At 57.5% G+C, this 26395-nt stretch overlaps 2 protein-coding genes across 16 annotated transcripts in view; both read left to right on the plus strand.

Moving 5' to 3' along the window:
• Positions 1–13418, plus strand: part of ANK1 (ankyrin 1) — a 213347-nt gene extending 199929 nt beyond the window's left edge. For 4 of the 15 annotated variants that reach the window (XM_027597642.2, XM_027597643.2, XM_027597649.2 and 1 more), the window contains 4 exons: positions 4159–4242; positions 5245–5385; positions 5641–5774; positions 11433–13417. In XM_027597642.2, coding sequence (XP_027453443.1) covers positions 4159–4242; positions 5245–5385; positions 5641–5739 — 324 coding nt within the window. In that variant the 3' untranslated portion in view covers positions 5740–5774; positions 11433–13417. Of the gene's footprint in view, positions 1–3102; positions 3534–4158; positions 4243–5244; positions 5386–5640; positions 5775–11432 lie in introns of those variants that run through there. The other 11 variants (XM_027597645.2, XM_027597650.2, XM_027597653.2 and 8 more) reach the window with 7 other exon arrangements.
• Positions 13419–16864: 3446 nt separating this feature from the next.
• NKX6-3 (NK6 homeobox 3) lies at positions 16865–20930 on the plus strand. Its single transcript, XM_027597290.1, has 3 exons — positions 16865–17246; positions 19188–19357; positions 20685–20930. The coding sequence occupies exons 1-3, from the start codon at positions 16865–16867 to the stop codon at positions 20928–20930; spliced, it is 798 nt and encodes a 265-aa protein (XP_027453091.1).
• The last annotated feature ends 5465 nt before the right edge of the window (positions 20931–26395 follow it).

Below are 26395 nucleotides of genomic sequence, written 5' to 3' on the forward strand. Positions count from 1 at the left end.
AGCGGCGCTGGAGGAGCCTGAGGTCGAGGGCGGCCTCTCCTTCAGGGGAGCCCCGGGCTGAGCCTGCTTCCTTTCTTTAGAAATTGTGGCGGGGACTCACTTTCTCTAGCAGTAAGGATACAAAGTCACGGTCTCTGCTGAGGGAAGGGAGGAGCTAACATTCTCGGAGCCCCCTGGAGCCTCCGTGGATCCCAGGCAGGGCCTGTGTGCTTGTCATGCTCACGCTCCCTCGGCTCTCAGCTGTTACTCCCATGTGGCAGCGGATGGTTGGGCAGGTTGCCCACGGTCACAGGATCAGAGGTGGGCTTTGGAGTTAGGTCTGGCTGATTGCAAAGCCACGGTCTTTGTTTTCTTTTTCCGTTGTGTTTTAGGAAGGGCGTAGGGCAGAGAGACCTGGGTGTTAGGCTAACTCTGGTCCTACCGTGGTCTGCATGGCCACAGACAAGCCACTCGCTTCTCAGCACCTTGGTTTGCTCACCAGGAAACGAGGACTGCATGGATTATTGCCAAGGTTCACTGGCTTGGGAATGCTGCGATCCTCTGGGTGGGGTTCAGCAGGTGGACCGGGAGAGGCGCCCCACCTCACTCCCCACCTGCCATCCCTGCCTCCCTCAGACCTCCCTCCCCTCGCCGGGTTTGCCCTGCTGTACTTCCTTCATCTGTTCATTTTACCTTCACTCCCCATTCCCATTCCCATAAACATCCATTTTAATGTGTTTGGGAATATTTTTTTGTTATGAAAAATCACAAACAAATACAAAGACAGAACAGCGTATTAATTTCCGTGCACGCACCACCTAGGCGCGACAGTTGCCCAATTATGGTCAATCCTGTTTCATTGATACCTACCCCTCTCTTCTCTCCCCCCAACATATTTTTTGAAACAAATCCCAGACATCTCATTAAGGTGTGCCTTTTTAATGTATGCATCGCTGTTCTATGCCTATTTTTAGTGTGCGCATAAACAATGTGTTCTGCATCTCATTTGGTTTCTAATAGTTTATCCTCATTCGGGAAGTTTTCGCCGCCCCCCCCCCACCCGCCTGCCTTCTGCCACTTTCTCTTCCCTCTACCCTACCTGAACCTGAGCCCTAGTAGGCACATTGGGGGCCCCCACGACTAGGTTAGCTGCACAACATTCCTGGGCTCCCATCTGCAAAGAACTGCTAGGAATCCAGTAAGGTTTTATTTAGACTGCTTCCCTCCCAGGATGTGCCTCGGACAGGACAGGCAGCTGTGTCCATTTTTAACCCCAGACCACCCCGTGCATTCTTGGCCAGCAGGCTCCTCTTTGGCACTTGTACTCCTAATAGCAAGCACTTGGCTGGGAGCACAGGTGCTCTTAACTGGGTCTGATTCCTGATTCCTGGGGAAAGAGAAGGATGCCAGGAGCCTTCTTATCCATGGCCCCTCCGCAGCTAGCCTTTGGTGAGGGGAGGACTGGGGAGAAAGCAGGAGCACTCCAGGGGTCACAGGAGAAACCTTCTAGGTCATAGGGTCCAACTGCCTTGTTTATAAATGAGGAAGCTGAGGCCCCAGAGAGGCTGAGGGCTTCTCCAGGGTCACACAGAGATCCAGTGTGAGGGCCAGGAGGGTCCGGATCCTGCTTCCCAGTCAGAGCGAGTGAGTGTGCAGGGCCACCAGGCCTACCGCCTTTCAGGTCCAGGACAGGATTAGATGGCATAGATGAGCTGTCATCCTAATCATCTGACAGGACCCCGGGCGGCAAGGGTTTGCAGAGCACTCATTGACTGGTATTTCCGGTGGATCTCTGAAAACACTGACGGAGAGAGAGAAAGATGCCCTATAACTTGGGGCTAGGGAGGCAAGCCTGAAATGACTGTACATTCTTCTCTGAGGCCCCAGCTGGAAATATGTGAGGTTGGGCTCTCCTTGGCTGGGCCCAAACCGAGTGCTCACCGGCGCCCAGCTCCTTTGCATGTGCGGTGGGCTTTTATTTCTCCAGGTGCTTCCTTGTGGAAACGAGGCAGTACCGTGTAGTGACGGGAGCTTGAAATTGGACCCTTTCATTTACTTACTCTTTGACTCTGTGCCTCCATTGCCTTTGTGTAAAATGGAAAAGTCATAGAACCTGCATGGTAGGGCTGTGGGAAGGCTTCACCGAGTTCGTATGTGGAGTACACACAGCACAATGCCTACGGAGTACGCAGGGCATGAGGGCCTGCGCTGACTCTTCATCATGATAGTACTCTGACCCCGGCGCTCCTCGCCGGATGGGGTAGGGGGAGCATCTCAGTCCGTCCCTGTTTCCCAGAGAAGGCACCCAGAGTTCCCCGGCCCCCGCGGTGGGTGAGTTGCAAGTCGCTGGGCTGTGCCCCAGATCTTTGTTCCCTCTGCCATGTGGACTGTTACTCAGAGCGGCACAGCCTGATCCGGAAAGTGAAATTCCTGTGGGCCACAGCCGCCACGGCTGCATTTGTGAATCAGCTCTGTAAAGGCGAGCGCGTGGTTCCTGCTGGTGGGCGCTGACGGCCCCGCCTGGGAAGAGCCTTTGAGGACAGGCCTTAAATAGACACACCAGTTACACGCTTACCGTTTAGGGTTGCTGGGTCCGGGGGGGAAAGGGCGGGGCGTGTGCCGAGGGCCCTCAGGGCTGATGGGAATTGCACAGGCTTCCCGGTGCCCCCCAACCTGTGCTGGACCCCCGCTGAGCTAATTTGGTTAGGCCTGAGCACATCACTCATCCCAGGGCTATTTCTGAAGTAAACCCTTAACTCTCTCTCCAGGGTAGTAGCCGGTCCCATCCCTGTGGGTGGGGGTGAGCTCCATTCTGACCACGGCAGTAACCGCCCAGAGAAACACACAAGTGGCCACTTTCTCCGGACACCTTATTTCCTGGAGTCCCGGAAAGAGAATACTTCCCTGGGCAGAACTGCTTCTAGTGCGCATGGGCCGGGCAGGCCTGGGGGGCGGGGGTGGGTGGGGCAAGAGGGCGGGGCGGGGCATCCGTCACCCACAGAGTGACTTTGACATGCGCTTTCAGTGCCCGGGACACGCGCACCTGCCTGCTCCCTTCTAGCCCAGTTGGACAGCCCCAGCAGCTGGTTTGGGGAGCTAAAATTATCGAAGCCTGATGTCACCCAGGCGTGAGGGCAGAGCCTGGGGCTGCTCGGCAGGAGGGCACTCAGCGGGCAGTTCTAGTGAGGGGCCGTCCGGTCTCCTGTGGAGAGAGAATGCAAGGGGTCCCAGGGGCACGTGGGAGTCTGAGAGGAGAATGAGAGGTTGGACCCCCACAGCGGCCGGAGCCCTGGCCCCGCTAGTCCCCAGAGGGCCCAGCTGCTGAGGAGGTGAGGATGTGGACTTTCATCACCCAGCTCCTGGTCACCCTAGTGCTCCTGGGCTTCTTTCTGGTCAGCTGTCAGAACGTGATGCACATTGTCAAGGGCTCCCTGTGCTTTGTGCTGAAACATATCCACCAGGAGCTGGACAAGGAGCTGGGGGAGAGCGAGGGCGTGAGTGACGACGAGGAGACCATCTCCACCAGGGTGGTCCGGCGTCGGGTTTTCCTGAAGGTAACCGCCAGGCAGGAGACAGGGCTGAGGGCACGGCACCGCCATGTGCGTGGGCAGCAGCTGGGGGAAGGGACGGGGCCCTGAGTCAGGAGCCGGAGCCAGGGGCTGTGGAGCCCACTGGGACTGCCAGCGCTGCGGCAGCGCGGGCAGCTCCGCTCTGGGACTTGGGAGGCCCATTCTTGGCCTGCCCCTGTCTCCAGCCGGCTTCAGGAAGCGGGCAGGTCACACTCAGGGCGCCGGTGTCTGTGGAAGAGCTTTCACGCTGCAAAGGGCTGTCCAGAGATAAATTAGGTGCCTCACTTCCTCTCTCAGGGCCTCCTTTGTAACACTTGCGTGACCGCCCTGGTTTTGCCTGCTCCCTGGTGCTGGTGAGGGATCAGGCACACAAGGCTCTTGCAAGCGTGGGGCTCCATCCTGTCTTCAGGCCCCACGGCCCCCAGGGGCGCCTCTCGTGCTCAGAGCCCTGGGTTTGGCCGCTGCTACTTGCTGAGCTGGAGTTGCCTGCCGTGGTGGGGATTTGTCCGACTCTGACTGTTGGCCGTGCTCTTTAATTCCCTCATCCTCCGCCTTACGCCCAGGCCACCCACTTACTAATCTTGAGTTTTCTCCTTTTCTACAATTCTAGGGGAGTGAGTTTCAGAATATTCCAGGGGAGCAGGTGACAGAGGAACAATTCACAGATGAGCAGGGCAACATTGTCACCAAGAAGGTGGGTGCACAGAGTGCCCCCGAGCTGGGAAGAGGCAGCGGGGCCAGAAGCTAAAAGGTGCTGGACTCCCCTCCTTGCTTCTCACTGCTGCCCTAACAGAGGGTCAGGATGGCTCGGGCGGGCTGGTTCAGGTGCTGGGAGCTCTGGTCATCTGAGGTCCGGTCTGACATTCCTCATAGCCACTTTACCTGATTCCGCCTGAATTCAGCTCCTGCTACTTTGTTCCAGAAGGACCAGGCTCCATGGAACAGCCCAAACCTAGCCCAGCGATGTCTAGCCCTGGAAACTGCTATAAGACGGCAGGGTGGTGGTCCCCGAACTCCCACGGGCCTCCAACAGCAAAAAGGCTGTGGAAATGCATTGAATTGGCCACAGCTTTTAATTCGCTAGACCTGATTTTGCCTGTCAAGTATTGGGCACCATGCTAGGTCTGGGCAGAAGAGAGAAGAAGGGCCAAAGGGGGGACCTAGTATGTGCTCCCACTGTGTGCTGCTCCCAGTAAATTGAAGCAAGACCCGTCAGGTGTCCATCTTGCCTCTTGCAAAGTGTGCCTCATGCAGGCAGGGACGGTGCCTTGTGTTTTCATCTCTCGGTCCCAGGACGTGGTAGGCACAGAGTAGACAGGGCTAGAATATTTGGGTGAGGGAATAAGAGAACACACTTGCCTGGAATCCCTATAGATGAAAAAGAGCTGTTCTGCCCTCAGCAGCTCATGGTGTGGGGAAGACAGCAGGACCTTCCAACAATATCAAGAGGCAAAAACCCTGACCATCGATGGACTGGCTGCAAATTCTAGCCCCCCTGAGGCTTCGCAGAGCTTGTTTGCCACGTGATGGGGCAGGGGTGTGGGGGCGGGAGACCAGTCCCTGCTCTTGGCCACTGGAGGAAGGATGCCTTAGGAGAAAGGCTGCCTCTCCTCCAGATGTCATTGCCAGGGGACCTGCTCTTCCCAGCCTCTGTCTCCACGGCTTCACGGGCCCTTCGTCCTCTCCTCTTTTCCAGATCATTCGCAAAGTCGTTCGGCAGATAGACTCGTCCGGTGCCGATGACGCCCAGGAGCATGAGGAGGTGATTGCTGAGGGGCCCCTGGAGGATCCCAGTGAGATGGAAGCTGATGTTGATTCCTTTATGAGACACGCGCAGGTACTGCGGAGGCTGCAGCCTCCTGGAGGCTCCCCAGGCTCCCGGGCCTCGGGGCGCCCAGCACCTCTACGGGCTGCTCACCTCTGCGCCCGCCCACTCTGGGCTTCAGGCGGCACCACACTCCCTCCCGCCGGTCTCCCCTTGTGCCTCCGTGCCCTCTGGCAGGCAGCGTTTCCACGGCCTCCATGCTTTCTCCTGCCTATCTCCTGTCTCTCTGTGATCCGTCCTGCCTTCTGTCTCTGCTGCTGTCTCCAGGTGCAGCTGCGAGGGAGTAGCCTGCAGCCGGACCTGACAGAGAGCAGGAAGGGGGCTCAGATAGTGAAGCGGGCCAGCCTAAAAAGGGGGAAGCAGTGATCTCTAGCCCCTCCCCTCGAATGACCTCTTTGGAGGTAACGCCATCTTTCTGCATCCTTTCTGCATGGCCTGGTGCTCGAGGAGTGGCTGGTGCTGGGAATGGCTGCTCACTTCCTCGCGTCTCCCCCTCATCCGGGGGAGCTCTCCGTCCCGCCACCCCCAGCACGATGCAGGAGGAACAGGGGTGCCGTGGCCTCGAGGCCCAGATTGTTTCCCAACCTGCTAACTGTCTCTCTGAGTCTCAATTTCCTCCTCAAGAAAACAGCCGACAGTATCTGCTGATTGACCTCCCCCGGGGCGCAGAAATACAAATTTGAGAAAATGCTTTGATGAGTGAAAATACTCGGCAAATCTCAGTGATGATATTCTCCTGAAAGCCAAGCGATGGGGAGGGAGGACGGTGGGGACGGGCCTAGGGGGGCACAGGGAGTCTGTCTAGCCTGGGCCACTTCAACGCAAGTCCCCCGGCAGAGCTCCAGCAGTGACAGACTTAGAACAGCACTGTCTCTTGAGCCTGGAACCCTTCGAAAGTCCTGATCAAACCAAGGCGCCCATTCTCTTCGGTGCTTCTGGAGACAGGTCGCTCCGTTGCTTTCTAGGAAAGGGTGAAGTGAACAGGTCTGAGGGGCGGATGGCGTCCTCCCAGCGAGCTAGGAGGGCTGTCGAGGCTTGGTGCATGCGTGCGGGAGCATGAGGGCTGCGTGGCTGAGGGGTGGGGGTGTGTGGGGATTTGCAATGAGGGAGGGCCGTGAAGACGCCGCAGCGAAGGCTCTCCAGCAGGCCCGAGCAGTGCTGGGGGCTCCGGCGGCCAGCTCTGACCTCCGTCCTCCCTGAGGGATCCTGTACTGAGCTGCCCCGAGGCCGTTCGCTGTGCCCAGCTCGGGGCAGCTCAGTACAGGATGCATCGGGGTGGGAGTCGGCGGGAAGCAAGGAAGCATGGTGGCCCCAGCATAGTACTAATCCGGTTCTTGGCATTTCAGCACACCCCCCCCCACCCAGGGCCTGGCTCTGGGCCAAGAGGAAAGCAGGCTCTGGCTTTCTGCATTCAGCAAAAAGCAGGGCCCCTGCCTCCCAAGCCACCAGAAGTGCTGGCTCTGGGCTTCCCAACATACCTCAGCACCGGGCAAAAAAAAAAAGGACTGCGGATCCAGTTATAGGATAAAATTAGACCTGACTTCTCAGCAGCTTAAGGAGGTCACAGTATTAACCCCGGCATTGCCAAGGGTGCCACCAGGCTGCTGGTTTAGATTAGCTGGGATGAGTCCTGGAAAGAATCCAAAGGTGCAAACAATTTGAAGGAGCAGGGAGGAGAAGGAAAAATGCACTCTTCTGCCTGATTCTTTCTTAGCAGCAGCAGGGGTTCTACATCTCTGCTTCTGTTTGGCTCGGGTTCCTTCGACTCATGTTCCTGAACAGGAAAGCGGCAGCCCAGAAGCCAGGCTGGGAGGAAGGGAGGAACCTAGAATTTTTTTTTTTTAATTTCTGTGGATGTTCTGCAAGGTTACTGAAACCCCCAAAGGAGATAGTGTTCCAGACCACTGAGCATGGGTGTGGGGAGCACTGGGCAGCCCAGCTCCAGCGCGGTGCCGGGGCCTCTGCCAAGAAAAGGCCGGGGAAGTATGCGGTGGGGACAGTGGTGAGGGAGGCAGTGTGGAACAGGCTCCTGCCTGGTCCCGAAGGGCCTGGTGGGTAGCCTGCAGTGCTCCACCCGCACAACAGGACAAAGACCGCAGAGCAGACCCTGAGGGGCCGATGGCCCTCTCATCCTCTCAGTACTTCCTGCCACCCACTCGCAAGCCCGTACAGTCGGCCCTCAGTATTCCTGGGTTGCACACTTGCAAATTTGCCCCCTGCCTAAAATTTATGTTAACCCCAAAACCCACACACACACGGTGCTTTCGTGGTCATTCACAGACACACACACCCATGATGGTGAAAAATCTGTGTTCAGTGCCACATTGTTTGCATTTTTTGTGCTTTTTGTTGATTTTGCTGTTTAAAATGGCTCCCAAGCCTAGTGCCCAAGTGCTGTCTCAAGTTCCTAAGAGCAAGAAGGCTGGGATGTACCCGACGGGGACAAATACGTGTGTTAGATAAGAGTCACTGGCCGTGAGTCAGGGCACTGTCGGTGGGGAGTTACGGGATCAGCAGTATTAAATAAGGTGTCTTTATACAGAAACACACATGAGACAAGGTTATGTATTCATTGTTTGACAAAGATGTGCTGAATGGAGGCTCACAGGAACCTAACTGGGCATTTTCCTTAAGAGCAGTGGTGCAGTGTTGGCAACTTTCTCGAACATGACCACTGCGAATGGCAAGAGTTTACTGTGTCAGGTTCAGAGAGAGTCAAAGCTGGGGCTTGGGAATCTAGATGCAAAGGCTGGCCTCCTGTTCCAGGTGGTGTGGCCTTGCACTAGTCACTTGCCCTGAGCTTCCGTCCCCTGGAGGGAGATTGCAGACGGTTCCTTCCATTCTTTCGAGAGGTTTAGAAATAGTCGTGGTCCCTGGGCAGGCTGTGGTGAGGAGTGCAGGACAGCTGTGCTCAGTCGGTGTCCATCCGAGGTTGACCCGGAGCAGGTCAGCCGACCCCGCTACGCCTCGGGTTCCTACCATGAAATCTCAGCTGCATCACTCCCTTCCCCTGTAGGATGGTTTTCGTGATGGATGGGGCGTGTTTGTGAAAGGCTGTATACATTGTTCAATTCCCACCCGCTGTTTCTCCAAGTGCCACCCAAGAGTCGAGTCAGGTTAAAATGCAGATTCCCAGCCCCTGCCCCTGACCTACTGAATTAAAATTCTGGAACTCGGGATTCTGCCTCAAGCGCCTCAAGTGATTTTTATGTGTATTGAAGAGTGAGTTCTTCCGACCAAATTTGGTTTTCCTTCCAAACCACCAAGAGGTGACATGGACTTGATAGCAAGTTGTACACTTGGTATTTAAAAAGCGGGCCGCCAGGAATGAAGGTTAGAAGTTTGTTCAAAGATGGCAGAATGCCCCCACCCCAGGTGAAGAGCGACTAGACCCCCTCACCCATCAATCCCCCCCCAATCACCCCCACCTTGGGAAGGACTCTGTATATAGGCCTGGCAAGTTGGGGGGAAGGGTGCTTTCTGGTGGTGTTTGAGACGCTACCATACTGCTATTTATCCAAGGCCTGACGGCTGGTGATGGTAGCAACTGGTGGGTTTTGCTCTGGGCCCCAGGAGGTGGGTCCAAGACTTGGGGTGTGTGCTGTGCGGGAGCACCGGCATGGAGTGGGCTGCTGGAGGGCTGTGGCAGGGGCAGCCCTGACGTCTGCTGGGCTCCCTGCAGCCTGGGCAGGCACTGGGTCTTGGCATCTCTCTGCATCGCCATGGCTCTGGCTTCTGGAATTTCAGGAAGCTGCGGCACAACAAGGCTGCAGCTTTTTCTTGTTTTCCTTTTGAAGAAACGCTTTCCATTCAGACACTGTGGTTCTAAGAGCTTGTGTTAGCTCCGACAATGGACTGTTTTAGTAAGTTTAAAAGTTAAGCAATTAGTCATCTCCCTGGGAAGGGGCAGGGAGGCAAGGGGGTCATGTTTTATGTTGCTGTTTTAAGTTACAGGCCAGCCATTGCAGGGGTGTGAGTCTGGGGCTGAGGGAGAGGGGAGAGGGCCACAGACACTGGGCAGGGTGGGAACAGGAGGTACCGCACAGAGGGATGGGGCAGGACAGGCACGGAGCAGGACCGCCACTTCTCCCCGTTCTTTATAGGGTGAGACCTTTCTCTTGGGACAAGAGGTGCAGGGCACCATAGAATGATCTCTAAGCTTTGACCTCTCTCCTCTGCGCTGTGTCTGGGCAGAAAAGTGGAAGGTGGTCGGCTGTTTTCCCCAGGCTCAAACTTTTACGAGGTCTCTTGTTTGAGGCGTGCTTAGCCCTGAGTGGGGGGCGGACCCCTGGGAAGGGTAAGGCCGGGCCCTGGCCCTCAGAGTGTTTCTGCTCCAGCTGGGGAGATGCCACAGGCGTGAGACAGGGAAGAGAGCCTAGTCAGAGTGTACATCCACTGTCCCGAGTACTCGGAAGCTCTTTGAAACATCACCACCATCTAATGAGGTGCAGCCTGTTACTGCCCTTGTTTAACAGCAGAGGAAACTGAGTCACAGAGAGTGCAAGTAATGGGACCAGGGAAATTGGCAGAGACAGAATATGAACTCAGGCAACCCGGCTGGCTTCGGAGTTCCTGCTTTTACCCACTCTGCCCTGTGATCGCTCTCAATGAAAGGTGGTGGAGGGAGTGGGAAGCTTCCAGAGCTGAGAAGAGAGAAATGACAAGGAGCCAGGGTTATCAGGGAGGCTTCCTGGAGGAGAGGCCTTGAGTGTGGTGAGCAGAGCTTCTGCAGAGAGGGGACAGGACAGCATCCATGAGGGGAGGGCCGCGAGCAAGGCAGGAAGCTGGTGTGCGCCGTGGGTTCGGAAGGCTTGGAGGAGGCCAGCTTGGCCAACAGAGAAGCTCAGGCAGTGACGAAAGAGTCTTGCCCTCCGGGGTGACAGCAGCAGAATGCCTGGTGTTTGGCTGTGGGGCAGCCTCTGGCAGGGGACCTAGCCTGGCCCTCCCACCCCTGGAGGACCACTCAGAGTTGAGTTCACTTTGACCCCCTCCAGCTTCCTCCGTAACCGTGTCACCTTGTAGGGCCCAGGGCAGCTCCCTGTCTGGGGACAGCTCCACCGTGGAATGAGTCTCTGCCTTTCTGTGTCACTTCCTACGCCGCCCCGGAGATTGTCAGCTCCTCTTTATTTAAGTGTGCTCCTCCCCCTGCATCCATCCCAAGGTCCTGCAGACAGAATCCTGAGTGGCTAGTCCCGGAAACACAGAGTTCTCGCCCCAGGAAGGAGGAGGGGGACGAGGCACCAAGACGTGGCAGGAGCAGTGTCTCCCTGTGAACCCCAAGCTGCAGAAAGTGGACTTCACTCTGCAGGCAAAGCTGCTCTTCTCCAGCCAAAGATAGACAATGTCCTGGGGAGAATGCACCCGTTTGTTTTCAAAGATCTCTTAAAAAAAGAGATCTCTTTGCCACCGCAGAGGCTGTCCACCCCCAGGGCATGGGGAGTGGAGCCAGAGGAACTTGACAGTAAGAGCTTGTAGACCAGAGCCAAAGAGGGGCGGCTGTCCCCTGAGGTCCCAAGCTCCTGAGGCTGTCTGTGATCATGTCTGCTCCATCTCTGGGTCCCCAGGGCTGGCACTGAGAGACATCAGTGCGTGTTGGCTGAACTGAACTGAGAAAGTGGAGGGCACTGCTGCCTTCTTTAGCACAAGCCCTGGCTTATGAACTTGGCCCCCTTCCTAGGTCCAAGGATCTACTCGAGGGAATTTTCCCTCAGGGGACCGCAGGCGTGGGAGCCTCCTGCCTCCTCTCTGAGGCACAGAGCACACACACGAGGGTTTTCTGGGGAGCTCGTCCACTTGGGCAGGGGACCCATGCAGGCTTGGGCAGCCACCCCTGAGGGGCAGCCTCTGGGCTGGGGAGAGGGAGAACGATGGCTGGCAGTTCCCAAAGGTCAGGGGGCTCTGAGCTCAAGGTCTTTCACCTCCTTGCCTGGCTTGGGGAGGATGCTTTTCCTGAATCAGACCCTGCCTCAGCAGCCAGCACAAAACTCAGTAGTTGGGTTTTTTGCTGGGAGTTGCCCCTTTAGATCCTAAGTAACTCCTTCTCTCTTTGTGTCCCTCAGGATCACACCTCGACACCCAACCCTTGAACTCCACACACTCTGCCATGCACACGGGAGGAGAGCTGGAGCAGAGGGCTACGGAATGGTGCACCTGTTCTAGGCTAACGGCATGATCTCTGTAAGGGACTTCCTTTGGTCTCCTATTCGCATGAACGACCGACTGTAGACGCATGACCTACAGTCCTCAATCCTGCCTCTAGCGACCACGGATCTCTGTCTCTGTCGGGAATCAGGACAAACGCCTCCAGAAGGGGGGTGGGGAGAGAGAGGGGGGGATAGAAAACCAGCGCGAGAGCGCGGAACGCGAAAGTGAACAAGGGCTTTTTTGTGTTTGGGGATGGTATCTTTTGTAAAATCATTTTAATTTTGACTTGTTACAGGGTACTTTTTTTTCATCCTCATCTGTAGGAAATCCATGTGGGCTTCCTGGAAAGAAAAAAAAAAAAAAAGAAAGAAAACTAGGCACCAAATCAGTTCGGCACCTTAATGCCATGTTCTCATCTGCCAGTCTTCCCTACCGACACACGCCTCCATTCCATTCGAGCCATCCCATCCCACTCCCCAGGGGGCCGCTCCTCCCAGAATGTTCTACATGACATTCAGGACACGCGCATAGGCGCGCACACGCGCGCACACACGCACACACACACACACACACACACACAAGCAGCTCTCCCCTCTCAGTATACACACAGATTTTACTGTGATGTCCAAAGCTGTAGAGAATCTCCTGTGGACAAACTGGAATTTTTTTATGTTCTCTCTCTCTCTCTCTCTCTCTCTCTCTGCCAGTTTCAGTATTAATCATCTTCCAATGGAAAATCATTACCTTGAGAGTGCATTCGGGGTTCCTTGTGTTAGGGACTTAAGAATCTGAGGCGAGGACACCCCCCAGGCTCAGCTGTAGGCCTCAAAGGGAGCCAGTACCCCCTCTGAAAAGGTGTTCTCTCTCAGCGGGGGGCGGGCCGGTGGCTGTCCCAGGATTGCACCAGCGTGTTCAATAGAGAAGAGGTTTCCTATATCTTCAAGCACTTATATCATAGTCTGTGTTCAAAGTGTAAACTGTACAGTAATCAGCCTTGTGTATATGAAAAACAATAAATACTATGCAAACCAATAGAAACACTTTAGCAGTATGTACAAAGCACTAAGAGCTCAGCTCCTGAGGACTTCTCCAGGCTGCAGGAGAAGGAGCTACAGCCTGTCTTTCAGTGAAAGAGGAAGGAAGGGAGTAGGGCTAGTGAATGTATCTGCCAGTTCTTAGAAGTCAGCCACCCCCCCCCAAAAGGTCTCCCAGAGCCAACTTGGTGCTCTAAGTCCAGGCAGCCCACAGGATGGGGGGCCTAGGCCGGACAGCCTCAGTGCCCCCACTCTGACCAAGCCCCTCTGCCCCACCGGGAGAGGCGGGCGAGGGGCCCACTCCTGACCACAGGCGCAGGGGGAAGAGAGCCGGAGGAGAGCGCAGCCGGCCCCCGGGAGGCCCCGGGCTCGGAAGGAGCGCCTCCTGGGCCAGGCCCTCGGGCAGAGCAGGAAGGAGACCGACAGCGGGCTGTTCCTCGCCTCGGTACCACCAGGGAAGAGCCTTAAGGCGACACTGGAGCCTCCCGCGGAGCGAGGCCCGAATCAGCACAATCTGCCCCGCCCGGTCCCGGCGGGCGCCCTCTAGGGCCGGGAGAGAGACTGGCAGGCTCTTCTCGCTCGCGAGGGCCTTTGTTTGCGGACGTCCTGTCACCTTCCTCCCTGCCGCTCCTCTGAGGCGGCCTCAGACACATCCGACCTTCCAAGTAGCACAGAGGCTCCCTCACGACCGAGCCCCCGCGGCCCTGGTGCCCGTCACCAGCGCACACGTCTCCCGGCGGAGGCCGCAGGCCCCACGAGCCCGGGGCCGGCCGAGGCGCTCCGCTCCCACCGCTCCCACCGTTCCGACCGGGCGGCGGGCGCTCGGCTCTCCGAGGGGCAGGCCCGGGCGCCGGAGGCCAAGCTGGCGCTCGGCGCTGCGTCCCGGGAGGCGCGGCCCCGGCCCCCGCGCCGGGACGCTCCTCCGCGGCGGGCCAGGCGCCGGGGCCACCGCGGGAGCCGGCGGGCTCGGCCGGGGGCGGGAGGAGCGCGGCGGGCCGCCGGGCCGGGGAAAGACAGGCGCAGGGCCCGCCTCCCCTCCTCGACCCCCGCGCCGTCCCCCGCAGGCCGCCGCCGCCGCCGCCCCCAGTAGCCCCTCGTGGAGCCCCATGTGGAGCCCCGCGTGGGCCCCGCGGCTCCAGGCTATGCTTTGGCACCCTCCGCTGCGTCTGGCATGGCTGCTTGGCCCGCCGGCCCCAGGCCCTCGGCCGCATGGCTGCGCGCTCCAGTTGCTAGTAGGAGCTGTTAGGGGAGGAGTTTGGGGTCTCCACACGATGCCTAGAGAATGCTGCAGTCTGCACATTAGACGCTTTTTAGAAGTTTTGGAATTACCCTGATTTTTTTAATTGTTATGGAAATGACTCTTTTCTTGACTCTCTCCCAAATGCTCTGTTATCGGGAGAGAATCCCCCCACCCCACTCTGATGTATAGACCATTCTCCCTACACCAGCTGAACAAATGTCAAAATTAATAAAGAAATTGACTCACGGCACAGGGCTCCATCTCTCCTTCTTGGCTCGGCCTGGGGCAATCTGAGGTGCCGGGGCAAGAGTGAAGCCTAGGTTGGGGCCTGAAGGAGTCTGGGGGTGGGATCAGTCAGCAGGGAGGCCTGCATCCCCCCCCCGGGGTGGGGGGGTGTCCCCTTCCTGGAAACCTGGACAGCCCCTTCATCAGACCACCCATCCTGGGAGAAGCCCATCAAACTGCTGGGGTTAGTAGGACAGATTTCTGTCTCCTAAGGATTACCATGAGATGGGGGCAAGTCCAAGGTGGTGGAGGGGGGCACCAGACTCCCCCAGGGTGCATGGCTGAACACACAGTATACACTAAGGTGGCCCCCCCAGTCCCTCCCTGTGAAGGTGTCTGGCCCCTGCACTCAATGTCATTCAAAGTTCAAGAACTTTTGAGAAAATTGCCCTGTTCCTCACTAGTTCCTAACACCTCATGAGGCTGGTCACCAAGCTGGCCTCAGTTTTCTCATCTGTCAAATGGGGGAATGGATCAAACAATTGCTAAAGTCTCTTCAGTTTGTCCTCCTGGGATTCCCAAACGTGAATGCCTTTGTCACGCCTGGCAGTAAATAAGAAATCATTTGCTGCAGGTTTTCTTCCTCATAAGTTCCCATCATTAGGGGGTGACCAAGTCACAGTCGCAGGGTTCGAGGAGCACGGGCGGCCCTCACTCGGAATCCGTAACTTCTCTCTCAGAAAAGCCACCCTTGACCAGGCACCAGCCGAGGCTGTGCAGCCGCATGGCCCAGAGCTGTTTCAAAAGCACAGTTTCAGGATCACAGTCACGGGGGGGGGGGGGGGGGGGGGGGGGGGGGGGGGGGGGGGGGTGGGTGTCAGGCAGCGACATGGAAGTCGGAATTAAATTTCCCAAATGGTTGGGATGGGCAGCTTGGTAGCACAGCCAACTCAGAGGGGTAAGATCCTTTTTTCTTGTTTTTAGTCTAAACTTGTAGAGAAATAACCTCCACGGCCTGTGTGAGATCTTTCTTGCATTAGCCTACATCACGTACACTACAGAGAACATGGCTGGGGGCAGCCAGTTCCACTAGGAACAGATAGCAGCGTGGGGAGAGGCAGGCTCTGTGTGAGAGGGGAGCCCTCCTCAAGTCCTGGGTCCAGACCTCTAGCCAGAAGCCTGGGAGAAGGCCAGCGAAGGGCACCTCTTTTCTCCCACCTGCCACAGTGGGACCACGGGCTGTTGAGACAGCCAAGGAGCCCACAGCCTCATCTGGAAAGGCTTTGGAACTGCCCCGCAGAGGAGGGACAGAAGTCTATCTGCCTGACAGTCACTAATGTCCTGTCATTTTTACATGTTCAGACCAGTGGCACGCTGATTTCCACTTTTAAAAACAAAACAAAACAAAAACAAGAACTGCAAGAAAGGATGTTGCCCCATGCAGAAACAACCGGGTATTCACCATGGCTTCCCTGTTTGTAAAACGGAAGAAGGCCCCCAGTAGAGCCTTGTATGTTGCAAAAAAAAAAAAAAAAAAAAAATTTTTTTTTTCATTAGAAAAAAGGCATATGGGTGCTCTGCAACTCAGTCAAATAATGACTGAGCACCAACCAAGTGCCTGCCAGGGGGGCCCACCACTGAATCAACACCCATCTCAGCCATTACAGCTTTCCAACCCAGGTGCCGAGCCAGACAGAACATGGCAATGGGCTCCAGCAGAGGCACAAATGATTCCTCGGAGGAGGAAGATGGGAGAAGAGAGGGAATCAGGAAAGTCTGCTTGGAGGCGGAGGTGGGAAGAGCACACACCCGGCAGGCGCGCAGAGCTGCTCCACTCCCACCGCCCGCCCCAGTCTGCTGACAGGCTCCCACTCCCAGGCTCTCAGGCCAGTCACAGAGATCCACATCCCCACCCCCCAACCTCCCAGCCAAAGCCCAGCCTCCCCAGTTACCCATCCCAGCTCGGAGGAAGAGAAGTGTCCACACTCAGACGCCATACTCCCCCACTGGCTTGGGGATCTGCACATAAAGGGGTCTGTGCACCCCAGGGCAGCGACCCCGACCCTGGCCTCCTCACCCTCAGGGGAGCAGCTGCCTCAGGAGCCTCCAGGGGGCCCCAGGTACCCACCTTTCTCTAGATGCTGGGCTTGGGGGACCAGGAGCTGGTAGACCCTCTGAGAATGAAGAGAGCTTCCAGAGCTCATCCCTCCCCCCCACCGCCCCTCTCTCATACACACACACACACACACATACATACACACACACACACACACACACACACACACACACACACACACACACACACACACACACAGGCGCGCGCGCGCGCGCGCGCGCCCTGGCTGATTTTACAGTCAATCTTTCAAAGTGCAATTTGTCTTGGAAAAGCCAATGTGAGGCCTGTGTGGGTTTCGACCAATGGCGCCGCGCCTCTCACAGCTCAGCCAGTCTCAGGTCTGTATTCTAATGGGCCATATCTTTATCAGGGAAATGTTGCTTCTCTGAACTTAAAACTTCTCATGGAGGGTCCCCAGACTCACAGGCAGAGGAGGGGTCTGAGCTGAGGCGTGGGGAGCCGCCCTTCTCCAGGACAGACAGGGAGAGAGCCAAGGGGCGCTGGTGAGGCCTCTCACCTGCCCCAGGAGCACCTGACTTCCGAGCCGCTTACGTAGATGCTGTTCCCCGGGCCAGGGCCAGGCCGGATGCCTTAGGTAGGAGGGCAGTCTGGGGCTCGGGCCGCTTTTGCCCCTTCAAACCTGCCATGGGCTTCTGGGTCAGAGCTCGGGGTCTCTGGCTTTAGGGGCCTAGATTTGGGCTTCTCACCTTCCCTCACCCTGACCCAAGGATCATGGAGTCCAACCTGCAGGGGACGTTCCTGCTGAACAACACGCCACTGGCTCAGTTCTCGGAGATGAAGGCCCCCGTGTGCCAGTACTCGGTGCAGAACTCCTTCTACAAGCTCAGCCCTCCGGGGCTGGGCCCCCAGCTGGCTGCCGGGACCCCCCACGGGATCACAGACATCCTGAGCAGGCCCGTGGCCACGCCGAACAGCAGCCTCCTCTCCAGCTACCCCCACGTGGCAGGCTTTGGTGGACTCGGCTCCCAGGCGGTCTACTATGGACCCCAGGTGGGGAATTTTCCCAAGGCTGGCAATGAGTACCCGCCCCGGACCCGGAACTGCTGGGCGGACACGGGCCAGGACTGGCGAGGCGGGCGGCAATGCGGCAACAGTGAGTACAGGGCAAGGCTCCATCCCCACCCCGGCCCCCGGCCCCCTGCAGGATGAGGGGAGGAGGAGGTGTGGGAAGGGAGGGGAGGGCTCCCAGGGTGGTGCGTACCTGCCATCCACCTCTCCTCAGCCACCATCAGACACCTGGGTCCATGGCTCACCGTGGTGCACGACTGACTTCTCCCCTCCTGGGCCCACCCAGCTCTGCCTGGACAGGTGTCTTGCCCCTCACCCCTCGCCCTTACCAGCGGCCGCCTCAGCTACCCTCTTAAAAACCCCGGGGGTCTCCAGGTCAGGAGAAGACCCCATAACCCACATTTGCCCTATGTAGGGTCCGCCTTGAAGCTTAGCTTCCTTCTCCCACTCAGAGCCCATGTCACCTCTTCCTCCAAAGCAGGCAAATGCTGTCCCCAGTGAGAAGCTGCCAAAGCATCACCTTCCCAGGGAGACCCACTCGTGCCCTGACACCCTTCAGGGCCACCAAATGCACTCCGACCCCATCTTGGTCCACCTGCGATCAAGGGGGCGGCCATCCACCATCCTCCTCGGGGCTCATGTCAGCAGGAGCAGCGACAAATGCCCGGCCCCCGGGAGCAGCTGCCGAGTCAAGTCAGAATTGGCCCTAGTTGTTGGAGCGGGGGGGTCTCCCTACCCTACCATGCCCAAACCTGTTTTCAGAGAACGGGTGCGGGGTCCCCAGGATGCCAGTCGGGGCCCGGAGGAGGCGGCAGGACATGCACGGGCCCGTGAGGCTCCCCTGGGAGGCAGGGAAGTGACAGTGGCCGCAGGAGCCCTCCCTGTGCCACGGAGGCCCAGCCAGGACCAGGCAGGGGCAGAGGCGGAGGGAACTTCTGCTCCTCTCGGACCTCGGGGCTGCCCCACCGCAATAGGGGCTTGGCGCCCACCAAGAAAACCCCAAAACACATCTGCCTCCCCATCTGCTGCACTGTTCCGGTTGGTCACACCGCCTGACAGCCCACCCCTCACTCAGCCTGAAGCATGGCGAGTTCCATGTGGGTGAAGACCTCATCTCTTGGAACTGGTTTTGGGGGTGCTTTAGGCCTGTCTCTCTCACCTCCATCTCCCCCTCCCCCCACCACACACACTCTCCCCACACCCCTACTCTTCAATCCCAAGTGCACAGCCACACACAGGAAAGTATCCAAGTCGGTGGCTGAATTAACACAAAGGGAGAGAGGACTGCGGATGACAGTCTCTTGAGAAGCTTCTTCCCCACCCAGTGCCTCAGTTTCCTTACCTGTAACATGAGGAGATGGGACATGGGCTGTTGGGCTGCGCTGACAAAGGCCCAACAGGCAGGCCTTCTGCCTCCCCGGAGCCCTGCTGTTCTCCAGCCAGGCTCCTGCCTGAGTGGCTGCCCTAGCTGGGCAGGGGGCAGGGCCCCGAGCCTCTGTGTGCAGACTGTCCCGCGTGGTTGAGACCGTAGGACTTCTAGGCCTGGTGACAAGGGAGAGCAGTAACTTGGGGCCTAAAGCTCTGGTTTTCTCAGAAACCTGGAAAATGGGATCCCAAGAACAAGGGATTAGGCAGGAGAGGAATTCCCAGACCCTTTGGGGCCCTGACAGTTGGTGGAAGGTACCTAGCCTGTGTCTTGGTGAGAAAACCGAGAACCTCTTGCTGCCCCTGGAGGGAAAGCAGCATCACTGAGTAGTGAAAACATTACAGAGAGACCAGGGCACCCTCTGCCCCTAAGTAGCTCTCCCCTGGGGCAGGGGCCCTCTCGGGGTCCCTGTCCACCCAAATGTGGCAGAGGTCACAGTCCTATTGTCCGATCACCAGGAATGCTGCTTGTTAGCGGAGTCACGATGCCCCCACAATCTCAGGGGCGTCTCTGTAGGAGGGGGCTCGCCCAGTGGGAGATGAGGACAGGGCTGGCACCCCTACTCCTCCCGCTAACCACACACTTTCTTCCTCCCGCCAGCCCCAGATCCCCTGAGCGACAGCATCCACAAGAAAAAGCACACCCGGCCCACCTTCACGGGACACCAGATCTTTGCCCTGGAGAAGACCTTTGAGCAGACCAAGTACTTGGCTGGCCCTGAGAGGGCACGGCTGGCATACTCGCTGGGGATGACTGAGTCACAGGTCAAGGTGAGTTTGTGTGGGAGAAGGGGTCTGCCCTGCAGGGAGCAGCCTTCCAGGGGAAGAAAGGCGGCTCTCAGCGGGAGGCTGTCCTGCCCACCGCACCCCAGAGGTGACGATAATGACCATACCCAAAAAGATGGCTGTCAATACTGCTCTCTGTTTTGAGAATCTTGAGTGCAGGAGCTCATGTAAGCCTCCCAGGAACCTGGAGGGGGGATTCTTACCCATTTTACATTGGAAGGAACAATCTCAGCTGAGGCTCTTGCTCAAGGTCGCCTGGCTGGTAAGTGCAGAGTTGGGGCTCAAAGCCAGATCTGTGGGGCACCCACCTAATGCCTTACCCTCCTCTGCACAGTGTTGGCCAGAAATTTCCAGGGCTGCTGGCAGCCTCTGGCCCAGATCAGGAGGCAGTCTCGGGGCCACGTTAGAACTGGATTTATAGGCTTGTTGCTTCACCTGGCAGGAGGAGCCGGCCTTGGTTTGCCAATAAGGTGAAGATAACACCTCCTTCCAAGTCCACCCCAAATGAAGCTCGGACGGGATATACGGGGCAGGCAGCCTCTAAGCGGCATGCAAGGGCCATGCTCACGCTGCCTGTCACCCAGCCTGCAATCAGTGAACAGGCTTCTCCCTCCAGGCTCCCAGAGGCCACGGCGATGCCAGATCTCTCCTGAGAGACTTTGGGGGGGGGGGGCAGAAGAAAGCTATGCCCGAACTGCCCAGCTCTGTGACATGCTGACAGGTTTAAGGGTAGAAGAGGCAAGCAACAGGGGCGGGCTGGGACCCACGGCTGGCCTCCGCTGGCATCACCAGCCACCTACCTCTGCAGCTTCCAGGTCTGCTGAATGGAAGTGGAGGGCGTGTCTGGGCCTTCTTACCTATTTTTCTGCCTCTTTAGGTACTTCTCTGCATTCATCAACTATCTTAAGCAATGTAAATATGTTATTTTTATAATTAGGGGGAAATTATTCATGAAGTGCAGTGAAGGTCCATGAAGCTAAAGAAGGGACAACTCTTGAGCACCTACTGAGTGCCCTCACGGGAGCATTCCAGCATCTTCCATCCAAGTGCCCCAGGTGGCAAAAGAGAAGATCCACCGCAAGGAGGGCTTATAGCTAAGCAGAAAGGGCTGCTTCACTTACACGCATTCGTTTCTATTTTACCCCCCCGCCGCCCAAACGGTGTGAATATTACAACCTGGTCTATCACTGAGCCATTTATTTTACTAGAAAAATAAGGATCGAGGGTCCTTGCCGCCCAGTGGAGTCACCCTCCTGAAGCGGGGCCCTGTGTGTGCGGTGTGCGCACGAGCCTCAGCTCCCTTCCCACCCAGGTGTGGTTCCAGAACCGAAGGACCAAGTGGCGAAAGAAGAGCGCCCTGGAGCCGTCGTCCTCCACGCCCCGGGCCCCGGGCGGCGCGGGCGCGGGCGCGGGCGGGGAGCGCGCGGCCTCGGAGAACGAGGACGACGAGTACAACAAGCCGCTGGACCCCGACTCGGACGACGAGAAGATCCGCCTGCTACTCCGCAAGCACCGCGCCGCCTTCTCGGTGCTCAGCCTGGGCGCGCACAGCGTCTGACGCCCGCCCCCGTCCCTCGTCCCCGCCTGCGTCCCCTCCCCTGCCCCGCCCGGGGGTCCGGGTCCCCCCCCCCCGCCCCACCCGAGGAGGAGGAGGTGGAGGGAGGGGGAGGGCGAGAGGGAGGAGGCCAAGGGGCGGTGGCGGCGGCGGAGGGGCCAGCCCAGCTGAGGGAAGAGGGAGGAGGGAGGAGGGAGCAGGGAGGGACGGCCCCTTGCTGCCTGAGACCGGGCACCCTGTCGGCCGTCCCGCGCCTCTGGGGCCCGGGCCTGGCCCTGCCCGCTCCGCAAACGCCTGAGTGCCCAGGTAGATGAAAATGACCAGGCTCTGCGACCAGGAAAGTGGCTGTGGCGTCCCGGACGTGCCACTGTGAGCCAGCTGTTGCAGGGGGGCCCCACCCCCACGGAGCTAGTTGGCCGGGGCAGAGGTCGCCCTTCTGCTCTGGGAGCTGGGAGACCGGGGTGCTGGATCCAGGTGGGCTCCTGGCTGACTGCAGGAGAAACGAGGGCATGTCCAGGTACCCTTCTCTGACCCGGGCGCAGGAAGGATCCCACTGGAGGGGCCAGAACTAACTACAGAACCCCGGCTGGAGGAAATCCACCTCAGGGAGGGGAAGTGGGTCCCAGCGAAGGAGAAACGCTCCTGACACCCTAACTCCAGGATCACACCCCTGGAGGGCCAAGTCCTCCTGGCCCCCTTTCTCCACTCTGCCGTCAGCGGGGGTTCCCCCAGAATAGGAAGAGACAAGACCCGCCCCCCCCCTCCGCCACCCAACTCCACCTGGCTGGGAAAGAGGGAGGTTGGAGGCAGAGGCAGAGAAAAGATGAGAGAATCCCAGGGGCCGATGCTGCTACACCCCAGAGCCGCCCACCTGGGTTTCCCTTGGTGCTGATACAAGGACAAGATCACCCGGAGAGAGGGGACCTCAGACTGGGGTGCCCACACCGGAAGTGGGGAGGCCCCAGCGGGGACCTCCAACTGGGGTTCTCCAAATGGGGTGCCCACACAGGAAGGGGGAGGCCCCTGCAGGGGACCCCCCACCCCCGTCCTTCCTTTCCTTAGACTGCCGCAGCCTGGCACTGGTGGGGTGGCATTTTTCAGCCCAGGTGACTCGTAGAGGTGGGCAGGTGGGAGGGGCGGGGGAGGCGGGCGAGGGCTGGCTAGAGGAATGCAGCCCAAATGGGACGAAGCATTTGCCCATCTTTACTGGCTTTGAAAATATAAAGAGTAAAAATAAAAGTCCCAGAAATCTCCCCACGGCTCCTGTCTTTCTGTGAACCTGGCTGAGGAATCCCAGCCATGCGGGCTGTGAGGGGCCCTCTGAGGGCAGGCCTCTCCACTCCCCGGGGGGGGGGGGGGTCTGAGCTCGGGGAGTCTGGAAACCCTGCCTAACACTGGTCAATTTGAAATTACATGGGTCAATGCCAGGCACTGTCATAGGTGCTGAGAAACCCAAGACTTGAACGGGGTTCCTGACCTCCCGGAATTCATAGCCTAGTGGGGGAAAAGGTCCATTTGGGGAACTAGGTACCATAAAGAAAAGATTAGGGGGGACAGAAATAGAAGCACTAACATTAACTGAACACCCCCCCCCCCCAACTAAATTCTCCCACGTGGAAGGCCTGGATGACCTTACTTGACCTCACAAGGAACTTAAGAGGTAGGTGTTATGCTCATCGCCTGGTTGAGGGAACCCCGGGCTCAGAAGGTACCTAAGCCAAGTCCCAGAAGTGGGAAGGCGAGCAAGCCGAGAGTGAATTCCAAGGCTCTCACATCCACTTGCCCCAGGAGCAGCCCCTCAAAGCCTTTTCTGTAAAATGAGAGGCCAAAACGAGGTGTGCTTTTAGGAGCCTTCCAACTTGAATGCTCCATGCAAACACCAGCACGGCCTGAGTCCCCTTTGCTGTCCCAAGTCCTTCAGTTCGTCCCTTGGGCCCCCAGGGCAGGAGACTCTGGCCTGGGGAATCTGCCTGGAGTGGAAGCAAGGGTAGGAGCAAGACTCCAGCTGGGGCCGCTTGGAAACTGAGGCACCAACCTTTCATAATAACCCTAGTGGAGCCAGAGGACAAGGAGTGACTGACAAGAAAACATAGAATGCTTCTGAGCTCTAACCCTCAACCCAAAACGATGCCCACACTCAGTCTCTCTGGAGGGCAAGTGGGAAGGAGACAGAAGACAGCTTCGAAGAACAGAGCGCCATCTCTGAAAGCTCCTGGCCACAGGCTGCACTGAGGAGCCCTCTGCTGACATGTGGGGCCTGCAGCAGGTGGGACAACAGCCTGGGAGCACCCGAGGAGTCACTCAGCACAGCCCCCCAAGATGAAAAACCTCTGTGGGCTCTGGGAGCCAGGAGCTGCCCAGTGTCTACCGAGCACTTTGAGGAGAGCAAGGGGCTTGCAGGCCGGGAGGAGGCAGCGGAACATAATCCACGTGCCAAATCACGAAGCGGGTATGGAGGAGGAGGCCAGTGACCCCCAAATTGAGCTTGTTTCCTTCTTCTGTAAGCGTATTATAATCCCAACTGCTCTCGTATAGCTGTAACTCTTGCATGTCTGATTCAAGTCGTTTGGGGTCAGTATTAAATCAAGCTTGGGGGAGGTTTTTCCCTGGGGAGACATTTGCTGAGCTAAACAAAATCTTCTCCAGTCTCCAAGTTCTGGGACACCTGCCATTGGAACCTGTGGCTCGAAGACTCCATCTTCCCCGCCGTCTCGTCTACCTCCCTCCGGCTCTCACGGGCAGCCTGAGCACAGGTGCCCAGCCAGCCAGAGCTCCTGGCCCTCACTGCACTCTCACGGAGGGAGGAGCCCCCGGTGACCGGCCCAGATTCCCGAGGGTAATTGGAAGAAGTCTTGTTCTCAGCAGATGTGCACCTGGGTGCATGTGCATGTATGTGTGTGTGCACCTGTGTGCACGCGTATGTGTGTTGCCAGGGAGAGCTCAAGGCTATGCCACTTCATCTATCGTAAAGAAATCATAAGCCCTAGACATTTTATGCCTGATTATAAAAAGAATTTCTTGTACGTCCTGAATTCAACAAAAAGCCGAAGTTATTTTGGAAATTTGTGCTTCTTGTGACTCCTCTCCTAGCACACTGCAAACTTTTCAGGGATGAGACGAGCGGGAAGAAATTAAATCCCATGCTCCCAATAGCCACAGAGTCCTGCGCTGATGGGCAGCCCAGTAGGCTCTGATAGGCAGGCACACATTCTGGGCCACAGCCCTCGTATTTGTGGCTGCCAGTGTTAGAAGGACACGGGACGCGTCCCAGCGGGCTGGGGGCAAGTACGGCGATGGCAGTGTCTTACCAGCTTGAGGACGGCCACATCCTGATCGCGACAATTAAAGAGATAGGGTACTGGAATTCCACTTCTGGCAACCCCTCCCCATACTCGGGCCCCTTCTAGGGCTTGAGGCTGGATACCAGTTGACCCGAGCCTTTTCCCGCAGCACAGCGTGGAGGACTGTGTTCAGTTGCCTCCTGGCTCCACCGCCGTGTGGCCTGGGCTGGTTACTCAGCCGCTGAGCCTCAGTATACCCATCTGTGGACAGGAAAAATTGCACAGACCTCGCGGGGCTCTGTGAGATCAGAGCTAATGAGTGTGCCCAGCATATGCAGACACCCGACCTGCTGCATTATCCGAAGAGGGCTTCGAAGCTCTGAGTCCTCACGTCACCAACGAGTAGCTGGGTCAGGTGACCAAGTTAGTAAACCTCTTGAAATCCAGTTTCCTCATCTGTAAAATGAGGCTGACGCCGCAAGCCGCAAGACGGGGAAGGTGAAAGGAAATCGGGTACAATGAACAGACCGGTGTGGGCACTTAAATATGAGGATGCTGCCGCCCTTTCCCTCCTCCCCAAGTTCATGGCTTCAGGGAGCGCCTGAGCCAGTGCTGCACAGTTCTCCACAACGGACCCGCTCCCGGCTCCTGTCAGGCGTTCGGCCACGGCTGGTCACCTGCTCTCTGGGCGGCGGTGGAAGGACTCGCGTGTGACCCGGGTCGTTTACCCACAAAGCGCCTGAGATGCCCAACTCCCCGGCAGGCCACTACCAGACGTGGAGGGCTGAGTGCAGCCTGCAGATGTGTTTCTTCCAGGCCAACTCTGCTTCTGTAGACACGTTAGCTGGGGCAGGGAGGGGTTCCCACCTCTTCCCGGCACCTCTGCCTGCCTGGGCGCCACACGGCTGCCTGGCCTGCCTGCCCCGGGGCGTCTGGATCTGTCTCTTCTGCACGGAAGCCTTGCTACTCTGGGACCTGATCTGGGCACCAGCAGCGGCCTCCCCCGGGAACTTGTTGGAAACACAGACCCGCAGGCCCCATCCAGAATCTGCGTATAACCAGATCCCCCTCCGGCTCCCAGGCTCACCAAGCACCGTGTGAGAGGGGCCAGGGTGGGTATGGCTGTGTGAAGGGGCGGGCAGCACTTCTCCTCTCGGAGCACAGAGTCTTGGCTCTATAAAAAGTTGTTCAATGGATACAGTTGAGCGTAGGTACAATCATAGCATTTGTGACCACGGAAAACACAGCTGGGACCTGATTGTAAGCAACATTTTTAAAAGTCTCGAGGACAAGAAAGTAGCTACCACAGGGCCCGCACTGCTCTCCCAGGTGGCCGGAGCCCTTCGGCTGCAAGATCAGAGGCAGAGGCCCAGAGCCTAGGTGCAAGGTGGCAAGTGTATGCAGCGGTCCACAAGGAGAAAGAGGAATTCCAGAGCTCTTCTGTGGGCGTTTGGCAATAGGACCGAAAGCCTGACTTAGGTCAGAGGTCTTTGAAGACAGCACTGTGGTTCCTGTTCATAACGATGTCCCAGAGCCATCAGAAAGACTAAACCCCGTCTTTTGTCTTCTGTGTAAGATGGCAGAGGAGGGTATTTTAGAAGGATTTTCATTGGGAAATTATTTTGCTTAGAACAGTTCACTCTCTGATGATGCTCAGATAAACCAACCGATACCAAATAAAAGAAATGTGCTGTTCTGACTATCAGATCATGTCATTTCAACTTGGTTCAGAGGGTGGGTTGGGAGTTTACAGAGGAATGTAGTACAAACCTGTGGTGGGAAGGACTTCTGTTGTTCGGGAGGCAGGGGTCATGCGAATGAGGCTAAGGGAACCCCTGTGGTCATCTTGTCTCCAGGCCAAGAGCTTTGGCATCAGGCCAGGATGCCAAAGAGGTGTTCGTCTGTTCCCTATACTGCAGAAGAAGACCCCAGAGCCTTCTGTGAAAGGGACTCCTTCCAAATGCTTTACTCACACCCACTCATTTGTCTTCCAACAGCCATGTACAATTTAGTATCCCCATTTTCCGGATGAAGAAACTGAGGCAGAGAAACCAACTGATATGAGTCTGACCCCAAGTCCATGGATACACAGTAGTGATTCTGCTTGACTTCAGAATCATGCTCTGTCCTCCAACTGCACTGATCGCATTCATTAAACACCCATGGGGCCATGCCCTGTTCCAGGGG

Source organism: Zalophus californianus, chromosome 2, assembly GCF_009762305.2.
Source record: "Zalophus californianus isolate mZalCal1 chromosome 2, mZalCal1.pri.v2, whole genome shotgun sequence".
Taxonomy (NCBI): domain Eukaryota; kingdom Metazoa; phylum Chordata; class Mammalia; order Carnivora; family Otariidae; genus Zalophus; species Zalophus californianus.